The sequence below is a fragment of the Typha latifolia genome, chromosome 2 (assembly GCF_019914945.1).
Source record: "Typha latifolia isolate L0001 chromosome 2, TyphaL0001v2, whole genome shotgun sequence".
In the NCBI taxonomy this organism is placed as follows: domain Eukaryota; kingdom Viridiplantae; phylum Streptophyta; class Magnoliopsida; order Poales; family Typhaceae; genus Typha; species Typha latifolia.
The window spans coordinates 12,717,034-12,732,352 of NC_133087.1; the positions used below are offsets into that span (position 1 = coordinate 12,717,034).

Sequence of the window (15,319 nt, forward strand, 5' to 3'; positions counted from 1 at the left end):
AAGCAAACTAAAAGCTATAAATTTTTTAAAAAATATGCAGATAATAAATATCCTATATCCCTATTCGTAAATTATATCCGACCCTTATCCATATCTGAATTTTTGAAAAAAAAACCTAACCGTATTTGAATCTGTATCCTGCTTGTTTTTATAAAAAAAAATTCTACTCGTATCCAAGTTAGGTAGAATTTTTTCACCGAATCCAATCTGAATCGGGTCAAAGTTAATCTGACCCGTTTTCGCCCATTCTATCGTCTCCTTATCCGGCTATTAAAAAAAAATTTGGTCGTTTATCAAATTATCATTTCAACCGTCATATTAAGTGTAATTATTGCACATTATGCTAGTTTATAGAAAACCACAAGAACAACTTATACTAGAATGACATGTCTTATTATAATATTAATAATTAGCATGGCTATACTAGTATTAAATTTACTCTACAAGTGAATTGGCTAAATGAATATGGTTTAAATTTATTATGACTCATTTATTTGAGAGAATTGACCTAAATTAAATAAACTATGTATAAAAAATTACTAATCTTTTATTTAATTAGCTTATAATTAATCTTTCCATTTATCTGTTAGTATATATCTATATATTAAATTCTCTAGAAACTATGGAACATAGTGACTACTAACCTAAAATAATTTCTTTTTCCCCACAACTAACCAAAATGGAGAGTTGAAATTTGTTCAAATTATTATTATTATTATTATTATTATTTTGTTCCACAGATAGGAATCCATTTGCACAAAAACCCTAGTTGGAAGAAATATATTGTACATCTCAAGGGCTAGTTTGGAAGGTTTTGGTCAAGAAAAGTACCTACAACTCCAAGAGGAGCTGTCTCTTTGTAGCCCTCATATGAGCCAAAGCTAAGATAATTGCATGTAAGTTAGTGATTGGTAGGTTGACGCAATTACGTCCAATTCATATAGTTTCTTTATTAAAGAAATAGGAACGTGAATGTCATATGTGATTTAATTATGTTCTAATGTCACTATCTTCTTTCCAAACAAAACAAATAATCACTATGGTGGTTTTCATTTTCTCAGAAAAAATAAATAAATAAATAAATAATTATGGTCCTCTCGGGCTTATCAAATTTGTGATCCATAAGGAGTTTCACCTTAGCCTCTCCATAAAATTAGAAACAATAATATTTACAAAGCATGAGACAAATTTGTTACACAAAAAATATATTTTCTAATTAAATATAAAACAAAAAAAGACATTTTAATCTTTTTTATTCTGAAATTAATATTTATTAAACAGTTACTTACGATGTAAAACTATAAAAAATTTAAAAATTTAGCCTATATATATATATATTTTTCCCTAATTCGTAGTATTTGCAGGAATCTTGCTTGCATCATACTTGAATTTTTCGTCTTTAGCCTGCCTTAACTCTACGATCAGGAATCTGCCAGGTCCCGAATTGATTCGTACTTTAGGTTTCAAAGTTTTTTTTTTTTATAAAAACTTTATAGGTTTCAAAGTTGACCAGTATAAATAATAATGGCATATGATCCCTTCCATTATTTGTACATCAATTTGTAGTTGTATCATTAAATAGTCAGTGATGCGCACCATGTATTAGAAATGGTCATAAGACCCAGTAAACTAAGCTCATGCACGATACTTTTGACAACTTCCGTAGAGAGTTCATGTAGCAATTAATAATTAATAAGCAGAAGAAGTACAAGGTTTTATGAGGGCTGTACATCACCCATCTTCTCAAAAGTTCTCTTTACATCTCTGGAGGAGGATTGAAAGAGGATGGGGTCTGAGGTGATCAAGAACCTGACCAGGACCTTCACCCAGGTTCACATCGGCGGCGTGTTGCTCGTCGGATTCTTCTTGATCTTGCTGACCTACTTCACCGTGTCGGAGCAGTTTGATATTCGCCTCCCGAGCGGTTAGTCTTCTCTTCTCTTCTCATCTTCTTGCTTGCTTTTGATCCTATGTTTAAGAGTTCATGGTGTAACTACTGCAATTGGAACTAAGAGAGAGTGTAATGGTACAATAAGTCAATGGAAGCATCTGCTAGAGTTTATAATTTCTTTTCTTCTTTCTTTCACAGTTTTTTCAGGATCATCACCTGCAAATCCAGACAATAATAATAATAATAGTACCACTCCATCTCTGCAAGAGAAGCTGAATTCTCCACCGCAGCCAGGTAATAATAGTCCTTTTTTTATCTTGGCCATGAATATATGATCTTGGAAGTTGAATATGAATGCTTAATACTTTCAGAAAAATGCCCAAAAAGTTTGTATGTGAGTATTTCATGTCCATTAAAGGGTGTAAGATGAAAGCAAGGTGTCAAAAAAAAAAACCTTCACCTATGTCATATCACATGATGCAGACAAGAATCAAACTATAGATCTGTCTTTATATTTGGGAAAATTTAGGGAAAATTCTTTGGAGGAAATCTAATCTCATGCAGGGCTAGACTAAACTCTTGAACTTAGTTTCTAGCAAATTGGCAGATTTAGGGGCTGACTCTAAGCCATGTTACCAGGTCAGTCAGGGATATTTAAGTGAAAAATGGTGCAGTAGTGCCTCCTTAATTACATGGACATTATGAAACAGGAGCTATAAAAAGAATGACATCCCTGTGATTACTTTATGAATGAAGGACAAGGTTCTAGTATTTAACCTCAAGAAAAGTCCAATGTTTGGCTCCCTAGATGGTCAGAGTAATTAGACTATTCTACTCCTAACCAGTTTTAGGAATCCAATGTCCTTTAACTATTACTACTGCCAAGTGCCAAAGGGGGTAGAGTAGAGTACAAGTAAAATAATTTGCCTTGTAAAATAGTACTGCCATAGACTTTAGGGTCGATGCAGAGGTGCCATGTTTCATGAGAAGTTTCTGGGTTCCATCTTCTTTTATTATTTTTCCTCATCGAGTCCAATTTGGAAACAAATGCTTGACCTTTTCAAGTAACAATTCTTGGGTCCCTCGTAACTAGCTAGAATCATAAATGATCCGGAAAAAGAGAATGAGTAATAAATGATAACTTCTATTTTTTGCCCTTTATAAGTTACACCCACCATTGTCCTGTGTATTGGATTATTAAATATACTATAGATAGAGAATTTTAGTATTGTGATTCTGTGGGAAGTTTATTTTTTCACATATTAGTGTTATGTTATGGAAGACAAATAAACCCGGCCTTAATCATCTCGGACTGCTCCACATTATAGCTCGGCTCGAAATTGGACCGATTCAATTGCAGCCTACCCGAATTCAGCCCGAAAAATTGTCTATATGATAAATAATGTTCATAGTGTCAATGGAAGATTGCAAAGAGTAGATCATAACCGGTTAGGAGTCACAATTTTACTTCAATTACAATCATAATACATCGATGATTCCAATATTTATTGGAAACCAATGCAGCCCCAAAAACTTGAGGATCTAGCGTACGAACTGCATCTTGAATGTATCTTCTCTTTTAATTCTGTGGAGCATGAATCATATTAAATTATACACCTCTATCGCCATTACATTTGCATCCTTTTCTCGCATTATTGATGCTAAATTAAGCTCTTCCCTTCTACCTCAGGAAACGAAACAAAGGCAGAGGAGGGACAAGAAAAAGGTCAAGCGAAGAAGCCACCCGAGCTTTCTCCTCTTCCTCCTCCTCTTCTTCCTCCTCCTCCTCCTCCTCCTCCTCCTCCTCCTCCTAAAGAAGATAATGGTGTCAAACAACCAGGTGGATCTTTATTCTCCCTAGCTGACTACTATTGAAATCATTCTATATTTTATTTCTTCTGACCTCCTGCTTCTTTCTACGTACGCATGCACGCAGCTGGTGAACTCCCGACGGAGCCGATCTGCGACCTACGGGACTTCCGGTACGACGTCTGCGATATGACCGGAGACGCCCGGGTCCTGGCAAAGTTCTCCACCGTGCTCTTCGTCCCAAGCTCACCCAATTCAGAAGCCCAAGAGTGGAAGATTAAGACCCAATCTCGCAAGTACGTGGGCACCGAGGAAGTGACCGTAAAACAATTGCACGGCCCGCACGAAGCCCCTCCCTGCTCCGCCAACCACTCTGTTCCCGCCGTCATCTTCTCCGTCGGTGCCCTCACCGGCAACTTCTGGCACGACTTCAGCGACGTCATCGTCCCCCTCTTCATCACCTCCCGAGAATTCAACGGTGACGTGCAGTTCCTGATCGCCGACGTCGTCATGCGCCAGTGGTTTGTCGTCAAGTACGCGCCCATCCTCAAGTCGCTCTCGCGCTTCGACTTCATCGACTTCGACAGGGACGACGCGATCCGCTGCTTTCCGCGCGTCACCGTCGCGCTGCGGAGCCACGGCGACCTGTGGATCGACCCCAAGAGATCTCCCAACGGCTACACCTTGGTCGACTTCCGGAGACTCGTAAGGAACGCCTACGCCCTCGGCCCGGACACGCCGGTCAAGCTGGAGAAGGACAAGAAGCCGATGCTAATGCTAATCGCGAGGGGCGGCTCCCGCAAGATAACCAACGTCCCGGAGGTAGTCGAATTGGCGGAGAGGTTGGGGTTCGAGGTGGCAGTGGTCGACCCCAAGGGCGACCACAACATGAGCGAGTTTGCGAAGAAGGTGAACTCGTCGGACGTGTTCATGGGCGTGCACGGTGCGGGGATGACGAACATGGTGTTCCTCCGGATGAAGGCGGTGATGATCCAAGTGGTGCCATACGGGAAGCTGGAAGGCATGGCGGAGGGGTTCATCGGCGACCCGGCGAAAGGGATGGGGATGAAGTACTTGCAGTACAGCATCGCGGTGGAGGAGAGCTCGTTGCTGGACAAGTACGGGAGGGATGATCCGATCGTTAAGGATCCGGAGTCGGTTCACAAGGCCGGGTGGAAGGCGGTGGGGGATTACTACATGTGGAACCAGGACGTGAGGCTGGATATCAACAGATTTCAACCTGTGCTGGTGAAAGCTCTGGAGCTTCTAAAAGAGTAAAAATACTCCATTGATCACCTTTTTCTTCTTCTTCTTCTTCTTCTTCTTCTTCTTAATTAATTCGCAGAATATATTGATCAATAAATATTGATAGGCATATATATGACTTGGTATTCTTTTTAATTAGTAGGTATTACTACATATATATGTAAACATCTTCAGAGGAAATTAAAGAAATTGTTGTAATTCAATCTCAGTTGAGTTATATTTCGTGTATAAGTAAGTAGTAGTCCAAGTGAACTCATGAAGATTATCTGACCCATAAAGTGGCGGGAAGGCACCTAAGAAAACCAATTAATTCTGACATTCTAGATACTAATTGCTGTTATTATAGAAATATGATCAATTACAAATTATCCCATTTTATTATGTCTAAAATCATGTATGTAGTGGTCTTCTCTTGTATGGTCTAAACTAATGTAAAATTATTATATTTTCTATTAAAACTTAACAAAGAAAGGTACCATAAATTATTTTAAAAAAAATTGGAGAATATTTTAAGCCAAAATGGGCATCAAATTATGGGAATTATCTTCCTCCTTTTATTATATATATATATATATATATATATATATATATACTCATTAGATCACATTCTTCAAACTTACAACTGCATTTTCCTCCTTTATATAATCTCCTACCTAGATTATAACCACCAAACCTTGGCTATTATCTCTTTGTCAAAATTTATCTTCTTTTAAATACATGATCATTGAATAAAATACTTATCTTAAAAAAATGAATAGAAATTATTTATAATTGCTCAAATAATGAATAGAAAGGAGCAAAGTGATACCCATAAATTTCGAAAAAGCTAAATGGGCTTAATTTGTAATTAACCCATAGGAATAACATATAATTACCTAATATAAGCCTTGTTTGCCATCCCACCCAAACATAGATCTACCGATAGAGGTTCTTTTTTTGTTAAAAGAAAATTTTAATTAATCACAAAAAGAGACGTAAAAATACAACAAATATTTAATACAGTACTTGGTGTATCCCTTATATAAGGTTTGGTATATTTTCAAAGTGCAAGAATCCACATTATATCACCCTCTTTTCCCCCCCAAAAATAAGAAAACTAATTCAATGAATTAAAGGGCCAGAGGCCCAAAATTATAATCATCAACATTTGGGATCCTATCCCTATCCTGAGCTAGTATGCATGTCAAAGAAGTCTTGATGGGCAACTCCGGCCCACAAAAAATTAAATTAAATTAATCTTAATAGTTTAAGAGAAAATTATAAATAACACTATATTACAAATAAAGTCAACTACACTAGGCCACCCCTTTTCGTTTAATAAATAAATATAATCTAATCCGAGAGTCAGGTCATCTTAACTATAGAATTAACTCAAGCTTCACCACAGTTTGGAGATAAACCGAAACATCTAGTTTTATCCAAAGAGAACTAAATTAAGCCTTTCAAAACACTTAAAACACATCCAAGGATTGAATCCTCTAAGATTAAAGCTTCTAGAACTACCTTTATTTTACCTCAAATTGTTATGTTAAAGAATTAAAATAATGCTAATTTAAATTATAAATAAAGAGATTATAGGGTGTGTGTCGGTGTCTTTTTAACATATATGTGCAAGTATTTGTTATTAAAAAGAAGAAGAAGAGAAGGCTGCACTTATAATATAGTCAAAATAAAGGGTGTTAGTTATAATTTTCTCTGTTTTTTAATTCTGTAATATCTGGAGTTCTGGACTCCCGAAATGACGAAGAGAGTTATTACGCCCACTCCCAATATTGGAAATAAAATATTGTCCATTTGAATGCTAGTGGAACATGTGATGAGAGTCCAATTCCTAGTCTGATAGCATATGGATGGACGTACATAATTGAGATGCTGCTCTTTAGATATTAGCAAGTCAAACTTATAAACTCATTTCAATATTCCAAGTTTCCCAGCTGCTTTTATAATTCAAAAATGAAAAAAAAAAAAAAGAGAAGAAGAAGAAGATAAAGTCTTCTTATCTGCTTTATTCATTAGAATAGTTCAAAGTTCAGTAGCCAATAGAAGAGAGGTTAGCATTTCGATCTAATCCTTCTTTTAATCAAAGAAGAGATGGAAGGAGTGCAAAAACGTGGGTTGTGAATTCCACCAGATAAGTAGTAGCAGACTCCTCCCATGGGAGTTTAGGAGCTCTTAAGCTTAAGGAGAACTGAGTTTCAGGAGGTGGGGAGATAGCAAAAAGAACAAGATGGGCTCTGAGGTGAAGGTGATCAAGAATCTAGCGAGGATTTTATCTCAAAGTCGTCTTGGGTTTGGATTAGTGGTTGTTTTCTTGCTGGTCTTACTGACATACTTCACCATGTCAGAACAATTTGCAATGAATGCCTCAAATGGTACCTCCTCCTTTAATTTGTTATTTTGTTTTTTTATCCTAAGTTTTAGAGAAAAGGATTCAGGAGTCATGAGATTATTGGTTCTGTAGCTTTTCCGGCAACTTCCCCAAAATATGAAGCTGAGAAGACTAGTCCATCGACTCAAAGTAAGATGATTTTGAGTAATCTGAGGGGTTACTTTAATTTATTATTTTGCCCTCCTTTTTGGGTCTTGTGATTGAATGAATAATTTGATCATGAGAACTTGCAGGATTGGATGATGCTCCTCACGACAACAAGCCAAGAACTGATGATGCCGGCATCAAATCAAAGCCTTCCAATAAGGAAGAAGTGATCAGAGTGAAGGAAAATGATCCACCTGTGAAATTTGATGACACTCAAGAATTAGGTGAGAGAAAACTATTTTATAGCTTGTTAGATTAACAACTCAGAACGCACCCAATTCTGGATTATTGCAGAAAGATTGAATGATTAATGATACAAATATTAGTATTCACTGCTCCTAGTCGGTTTCAGAGGAGATGATCATATCTAGCAGTGACTAACTTAAAATACTTTCTTCTTTTCGATGGTAGGATTTGAAAGAAATGGACAGGAAAAGGATGAAAGCAAGAATTTCCAACAAGAAACTACCCGACTGATGAAAGATGATACTCCGAAGAAAGACGCGGTCGATTTTGGGCAATTTGGTATGTTGTTTTCTTCTCTGCAATTTGATCTAGATCTTTTTTGCAACTAAATGTATTCAACTGCAGTACAAGTAAGGCTTACTTGTCTCTCTATGTAGGTGGAAGAACTGAGAACTTTTATCGAGCACCTGAAACAAAGCCAATTTGCGATACATCAGACCCCAAATCTGATATCTGTGATATAAAAGGTGATGTTCGAACAATCGGAACCTCTTCTGCGGTGTTGTTAGTACCTCCAAATCAGATAAGTGATTCAGATGCTCATGAATGGAAAATTAAGCCTTATTCTCGCAAATACTTGCCAGACTTTAAGGAAGTTACTGTAAAATTACTGAGGGGTCCCCATGAAGCTCCTCCTTGTTCAATTAAGAATCACATTCCTGCAGTTGTTTTTGCCCTCGGGGGGCTCACGGGGAATTACTGGCATGACTTTACTGATGTGTTGATCCCTCTCTTTGTGGATTCTCATCAATTCAATGGCGAAGTCCAGTTTCTCATAACCAACATCCAGTCTTGGTGGATGGGCAAGTATAGTACGATCCTCAAGAAGTTGTCACGCTATGAAATAATCGATTTCGATAAAGACAGTCAGATCCGTTGTTACCCACATGTGATCGTCGGCATACCGATCCATAAGGAGTTCAGCATTGATCCTTCAAGAACTCCAAAAGGCTACTCTATGGTTGATTTCAGAAAATTCTTAAGGACCACCTTCTCACTGGATAGAGAATATCCAATTAAGCTGAGAGAGAATCCTGGCAGGAAGCCAAAGCTTTTGATAGTAGCAAGAGCTCTCAGTCGTAGGTTCACTAATGTTCCAGAGATTGTTCAGTCTGCAGAAAGGTTGGGCTTCGAAGTGATAGTTTCAGATGCCAAGTTTGATGCAGAAATTTCTGAATTTGCGAAGATTGTGAACTCATGCGACGTGATGATAGGTGTGCATGGAGCTGGGCTTACGAACTGCGTCTTCCTGCCGACGAATGCTGTGATGATCCAAGTAGTCCCTTACGGTAAGTTGGAGCACATGGCTAAGATGGATTTTGGAGACCCTGCCATTGACATGCAGTTGCGGTACTTGGAGTATAGCATAAGTGCAGAGGAGAGCACACTGATGGATATGTTTGGAAAAGATCATCCTATCATCAAGGATCCAGCTGCAATTCACCAAAGTGGTTGGGAAAAAGTGGGGGAGTTTTACCTAGGAAAGCAAGACATCAAGATTGATACAAGAAGGTTTGCACCTGTCCTCCTGAAAGCACTTGAGAATCTCCAATAGAGCATGGAGGAATGGTTAATTGTAGGATTGTTTTGCCTGTTCTTTTCAAATTTTGTTCATCTGATTTTTTTTTTTTTTTCACTGTGATTCCTTCTTGTACTGTATAGTCAGTAACAGACAAGCACTTGATCCTTACGATGTCAAATACTCACATTGGTCAGGAAGATTTATATGAGATGCAATCCTTGAGGGCTATAGTTTGGGGTTATTTATATATGTTATTGTTTTATCTCCTTTCCCCCCACTCAAAGCTGGAAAGCAATTTTCAGCAGGTATGTGTGTTTTGTTTCTTTTTTCATCTTTTTGGAGGAATATTGATCACAATTTTTTTCGCAGAGAAAAAGAACACAAGAATATCTTCTTGTTAATTTGTAAAGCAAATATGGATGATATTTTGAAGCAAATTGGCAGCTTATCAGAAGAAAATATAACTCAGCTAATTCTAGTCACACTTACAATCACATTAGACCATTGAAGTTGCTACTGATGATTGTATATCATCTGGCCTTCATATCTGGATCTGGACTTGGAATTCTAAGATTAACACTTCTGGCAGCTCTGAATCAGAATTTTCAGCAGCCAATTAAGTGACAGAAGATGCTTCAATTCTAAGTGATCAAGTAGGAGGAACTAGAATGTAGTAAAGAAGCTTTGACTTAATCAAGGAGATTTCAGATTAGTTTGGCATGTCATGATCTACGGCAGGCTACTAATTAGGAGAATCTTGCCTAGAACTGGCAAGATCTTAGATAGGATTAGGTGAGAGTTAGCAGCATAGGATTCTTTGTTGGAGATTATCATCTCCGGTCTTCCAAAACTTTGCATGACCGTGTTTTCGACTGGCGTAACTAAGTATGAAGCTTGTGTTAAAATCTTCTCCATTTATATTGTTTATTAAGCGGATGAAGTTATGGCTACAGGCTTTTTGTAATATATATATATATATATATATATATATATATATATATATAAAGAGAAAGTTGTCAACTTTAAAAGCTGGAAATTTCAATTGTTTGGCCCTCTTTGGAATCTCTACCAGCATTGGCCAGGACCATAACCAAAGCATGCTTTGATATGCATAACAACTTAAAACTTAAAAAAGCTTAGCTGTGTTGGATGACTGGATCAAGAAATGTCTGAGATGATGTTTCATCTGATTTGATGTGGATCATATCGTGATCGAAAACTTTATAGAAATATTTTTTATAAGCAAAGTAACTCCATTTTCAGCATTATATTTATCATTATAAGAACGAAAGGTGTGCTAAATAGAAGAAATATATAGTTCATGGTGTAGTTTTTTCTACTCTCTTTGATCATTTTCGCCGACACTTTATATTCTTCCGGAACTTTTTAGTATTGTAGTTGAAGAGAAGACATCATCTTTAGTAACGCATAAACTTTATCAATAGTATCTTTAACAAAAGAAAAATACATAGCCCATAGCTTGTACAAGAAACCTTGCCTTTTTGTGCTTCTAAGAGAAGCTTCAATTCAATAACCAAACTAGTTTTTATTAGACTAATATATTTTTTTAACTTTGATAAATAATGAGCAGCATATAGACTATTTATAGGTGAGACAAAAGAACTAATTAACTCTCTATGATAAATAAATTGATTTCAGTTAAAAATGAATGAATTCTATCTTTCGATAAATAATGAAATTTATCCGATCTTGTCGTTTGGAATCCATCCAAATCCAATGAAATCAATTAAATTCACATCACTCCTCATTTCTAAACAACAAATTGAAGAAAATAGAATTCCAAATCAATCAAGTTCCACCAAAAGGGATTCCAATAGGACCAGTGTGGTAAATCTAGCAATTAAGTTCCTACAACCTGAGCTATAGAGGAACCCCTTCCAAGGATGTAACGGTCAACTTTTTTTTTTTTAAAAAAAAAAAATACTCTCGGGCAAAGTCGTGGTGTCTTCAGACCCAGCATCCAAGAAACTCCATTCTTATCCATTTGATTTCACTCTAACAAATTTATTAACATCTAGAATGAATTTTTATTCATACTGTCACGAAAACACCCACCCAGTACACGGTTTTCCAAGCGAAATTTCGCCTTGTTTGACCAAATCCATTTGCCCCCTTCTTTTTCTCATTTTTCTTACAACCCCAATACTCCATAACTCTCGTATAAACTTCCAATCCTTCACCACTTTGCACCCATCACCTAATCGAACATGGCCGATTGCTCTCATGGAAGGTGAGGTGTCAATTTATTTAAAACTGATGGGCTTCAAAGTGGTGCAGTTGAGGCCATGACTTCACCCCTCCCTACCACCAGAATAGACCATTTCCCGTAGACAGTGATATATGCTCAAATTAATCTCTCTCATTAGTTGCTCATGAGATATTTGTTCTTTTTCCCTTGTAATCCCAAACCACTTGTTCTTTGACATCTTCCTTGTGCTAGGCCCACCATTGTAGATGGATAGATAGATACCAGTTCAATTATTATTGTTAGTATTACTATTATTATTATTCTTTTCCCTCTCAACTAACACCCCAGGATAGAATATATTTTCCAGCTCAGCCTTGGAGAGGAGCTGCAGCCGAGGTAGAGTGTCCAAGTGGCCAACTCTTTAAGTCTTCTATGACTTCTTAAAATAATAGAATTACCAAAGTAATTTAGAGGGATTATGGAGGAGTAATTAGTCTTGTAAATTAGAAGAGTCAAAAGGTTGGCGGGGGGGCAGGGAGGGAAGGTTTAATCTAGTTATATGGTATGTATTGAATAATATGAGATTGGTGAGGAGTAATGAGCTACAAATGAATGCGGAGTAGGCGGTTAGTTTGTCTTCTCTCTCCCCCTCCCTCTCCCTCTCCCTCCCCCCCTGAGCATTCCTCTGCTGCAAAGTATGTCTTCTACTGCTTACGCGCGAGTTCCAAAGACATCCGGGGAGAGGAAATCGAGGTATGACGGCAAATTGGTGAAGAATTTAAGCAAGATTGAGCCCAAGAAGCTTGGCCTTGGATTGGTTGCAGGGTGTTGCTTTGTTTTGCTCACCTATATCTCTCTGGCAAAGCTCTTCACCATCTATTCCCCTGTTTTTGGTGAGTTTTTTTTTTCCCTCCCCTGAACTCCTTATTCATGACTCTTCTCTTTCTTGTTGATCCTGATTTCTTCTTACAATTCTCGTTCTTTATTCAGCTAGTAGCACAATAACCTTGTCGGAGACTTTAATCGTTCCGAAGAATGATACGACATCGAATCTTGAGTCGCGAGGTTGGAATTGTTCATGCGATTGAGAACTAGTATAAATTTTGTGATTTGAATTGTTCCAATAATTGGTTTCGTCTTCTATGGAACAGTTGAGACCAAGGTGAATTCAGAAGAGGAAGAGACTATAACGGATCTTGCGGAGAGGAATGACTTCGTCAAAATGGAAGAGATCTCCTCAAACGAATTAGAGAAAAAGGATATTCCGCAATTAGGTGAAGAAACAATCTTTGCATTAAGTTTAGACTAATTTTTTGCAAGATAAAGATGTTTAATTTACCTAGAATTCATTCCTTTTCTTTTTAATTTAATTTTAATACAGACGAGAAGTTGGAGAACAAGCTCACTTGTGATGAGAACAGTGTAGACGAAGGCTTCCCCTACGCCCGGCCGGTCGTCTGCGAGATGACCGGCGAAGTCCGAATCAGCCCGAAAACATCCTCGGTCTTCTTCGTCGAGCCGAAAAGCCCTGGCGACGGCCAACCAGAGCGTCGCGTCCGGCCGTACGCCCGGAAGGACAACTTCCTCCTGCCGGGCGTCCACGAGGTCGTCTTGAAAACGGTGCCGGCCGGCGCCGCCGAAGCCCCCGTCTGCGCCGTAAACTACAACGTCCCCGCCGTGATCTTCTCGGTGGCGGGCTATACCGGCAACTTTTTCCACGACATGGCGGACGTGCTCATCCCCCTGTTCCTCACCTCCTCCCACTTTAAAGGAGAAGTGCAGTACTTCGTCACCAACTACAAGCCTTGGTGGATCCAAAAGTACTCCCCCGTACTAAAGAAGCTCTCGAACTACGAGGTGATCAACTTCGATTCCGACGACCGTGTGCATTGCTTCCCCCATGCATTCCTGGGCTTAATAAGAGACCGCGACCTCATCATCTACCCGCACGCCACAAGGAATCCTAGGAACTATTCCATGGTCGACTTCACCAGATTCCTCCGCGGCGCCTACGGGCTACCCAGAGATTCTCCGGTGGCCCTCGGCCTTCAGCCGGCTAAGAAGCCGCGGATGCTGATCATCTCGCGGACCGGAACGAGGAAGCTACTAAACCTCAACGAGGTCATCGCCGTGTCCGAGGAACTCGGCTTCGAGGTGGTGGTGTCGGAGGCCGGCGGCGACGTGGCTCAGTTCGCAAAGCTCGTGAACTCCGCCGACGCGATGCTCGCCGTGCACGGCGCCGGGATTACCAACCAAATCTTCCTACCGACTCAGGCCGTCATGATCCAGATTGTTCCGTGGGGGAAGATGGACTGGATGGCCACGAATTTTTACGGGCAACCGGCGAGGGACATGAAGCTGCGGTACGTGGAGTACTACATCGAGAAGGAGGAGAGCACTCTCATCGAAAAGTACCCAAAAGACCACCTCTTGTTCACCAATCCGTTAGCCGTCCATGGCCAAGGGTGGACGGCGATAGCCGATACGATTATGAAGCAGGATGTGAAGATCAACCTGTGGCGGTTTAAGCCTTCTCTTCTTGAAGCTCTCAATCTTCTCCAGGAGTAGTAGTACGTAGTAGCAGTACATAGATTGATCGAGTTGGATCATCTCTCTCGTTGTTTAATTATTTGTTGTTTGATACGATCGAGCACTCATTTTACTCAAAAATTTTTCCCCCGGCTGGATGGGTGCCCGGCCATTTCGAAAGTTTCTTAAAAACCGTATTATTATTATCATCATCATTATTTAGATCAAATCCATAAAAGATGGAGGTTTGGATGTCTCTTTAATTTCTTTATGTTGGCATCCGTAAAGTTAATGTAAGCTTCACGAGTTCATCTCCTCCCTCTTCTACCTATTGAATTAATGCTGTTATATTATGCCTCCCCTTTGCTTCTAATTTACTAAACGCCAATTTGCCAAATACGCCATTAATCCCCAAAAGTACAAGTAGAATATAACTCGGTGCATTGGGAGGAATCAAGATCCATTCTTTTGTTTCAATCATTCACTAGTGTGCTCTATAACAAACGTAATTAGAGTCAAATACAAGTATAGCACTTCCTATTGGTGTCAGCACTTTTAGAGCTGGTCTTCCAGGTTGTATTTCTAATGGTTAGACGAGAGAGGTAGCTAGTCTCCATCCCTACCTACTTAATAACTACTTTACTTCGTCAGAATGCAACAAACTCATCTTACCAACCATATTAAAAGAATTTTTTAAAAATCTTTTCTTTTTCTTTTTTACAGTATAAAATACGATCGTACTCACTCTAATCTTATGATTCTTTATATTTAACATTAAACGTGATCGAGATTGTTAATTACGCTCAACGGTCATTCAGCAATGCACCTAAACTGGATTGACCTAGAACTTAGAATCATTTTACATAGTATAAATGGGAACAATATTTTGTAATTAAACGTGTACTAAGTCAATGGAAATTTTACCCTCTCCTTGTAAACATGCACATGGAAATAGACATGGACATGCACATGCATATGCACATGCCATAGCTAACATCAAATTAATATATATAAAAATACCACCAGTTTTAGTACCTTCATTTATAACAATACTTTCTTCTATGTTTTGATCTAACTTCTCATTTGGTGGTCTTGTTTTTTATAAAATAAATGCGAATTAATTTCTCCTAAGCATATTTTAATATCCATAGTGACAAAAAAAGAAACAAAGTTAAATATGATTAAGACGATAAACGAAACGTGGCTAGCAGCCCATTATGTTCCCAATGCATGGTTGTGTCCTGCATTAACTTCCAACATATAATAAACCCTTCTTGGGACGTGCCACTGCCGTTTGGAAGTTTCTTATAA

At 38.5% G+C, this 15,319-nt stretch overlaps 3 protein-coding genes across 3 annotated transcripts; all 3 read left to right on the plus strand.

Annotated features, from left to right (window-relative positions):
- Window positions 1-1,546: 1,546 nt before the first annotated feature.
- Window positions 1,547-5,169, plus strand: LOC140781740 (beta-1,2-xylosyltransferase XYXT1-like). Its single transcript, XM_073127904.1, has 4 exons — window positions 1,547-1,924; window positions 2,090-2,185; window positions 3,582-3,731; window positions 3,828-5,169. Exons 1-4 carry the CDS (start codon window positions 1,786-1,788, stop codon window positions 4,976-4,978), a joined length of 1,536 nt encoding a protein of 511 aa, XP_072984005.1. The 5' UTR covers window positions 1,547-1,785; the 3' UTR covers window positions 4,979-5,169.
- A 1,668-nt stretch (window positions 5,170-6,837) lies between these two features.
- On the plus strand, window positions 6,838-9,498 carry LOC140782487 (beta-1,2-xylosyltransferase XYXT1-like). The gene is made up of 5 exons (XM_073129074.1): window positions 6,838-7,338; window positions 7,428-7,484; window positions 7,589-7,726; window positions 7,914-8,027; window positions 8,126-9,498. The coding sequence occupies exons 1-5, from the start codon at window positions 7,194-7,196 to the stop codon at window positions 9,301-9,303; spliced, it is 1,632 nt and encodes a 543-aa protein (XP_072985175.1). The 5' UTR covers window positions 6,838-7,193; the 3' UTR covers window positions 9,304-9,498.
- Window positions 9,499-11,902: 2,404 nt separating this feature from the next.
- LOC140782358 (beta-1,2-xylosyltransferease XAX1-like) lies at window positions 11,903-14,264 on the plus strand. Its single transcript, XM_073128881.1, has 4 exons — window positions 11,903-12,372; window positions 12,470-12,544; window positions 12,631-12,753; window positions 12,861-14,264. Exons 1-4 carry the CDS (start codon window positions 12,177-12,179, stop codon window positions 14,045-14,047), a joined length of 1,581 nt encoding a protein of 526 aa, XP_072984982.1. The 5' UTR covers window positions 11,903-12,176; the 3' UTR covers window positions 14,048-14,264.
- Window positions 14,265-15,319: the final 1,055 nt, after the last annotated feature.

Excerpts from the sequence above, each read along its gene's own strand:
- LOC140782487 (XM_073129074.1), top strand. The coding sequence starts at position 7,194 with ATGGGCTCTGAGGTGAAGGTGATCAAGAATCTAGCGAGGATTTTATCT. Across the intron at positions 7,485-7,588 it reads GACTAGTCCATCGACTCAAA|GATTGGATGATGCTCCTCAC; the intron begins GTAAGATGATTT and ends GAGAACTTGCAG. Across the intron at positions 7,727-7,913 it reads TGATGACACTCAAGAATTAG|GATTTGAAAGAAATGGACAG; the intron begins GTGAGAGAAAAC and ends TTTCGATGGTAG.
- LOC140782358 (XM_073128881.1), top strand. The coding sequence starts at position 12,177 with ATGTCTTCTACTGCTTACGCGCGAGTTCCAAAGACATCCGGGGAGAGG. Across the intron at positions 12,373-12,469 it reads CATCTATTCCCCTGTTTTTG|CTAGTAGCACAATAACCTTG; the intron begins GTGAGTTTTTTT and ends TTCTTTATTCAG. Across the intron at positions 12,545-12,630 it reads ATCGAATCTTGAGTCGCGAG|TTGAGACCAAGGTGAATTCA; the intron begins GTTGGAATTGTT and ends TCTATGGAACAG.
- LOC140781740 (XM_073127904.1), top strand. The coding sequence starts at position 1,786 with ATGGGGTCTGAGGTGATCAAGAACCTGACCAGGACCTTCACCCAGGTT. Across the intron at positions 2,186-3,581 it reads GAATTCTCCACCGCAGCCAG|GAAACGAAACAAAGGCAGAG; the intron begins GTAATAATAGTC and ends CTTCTACCTCAG. Across the intron at positions 3,732-3,827 it reads TAATGGTGTCAAACAACCAG|CTGGTGAACTCCCGACGGAG; the intron begins GTGGATCTTTAT and ends GCATGCACGCAG.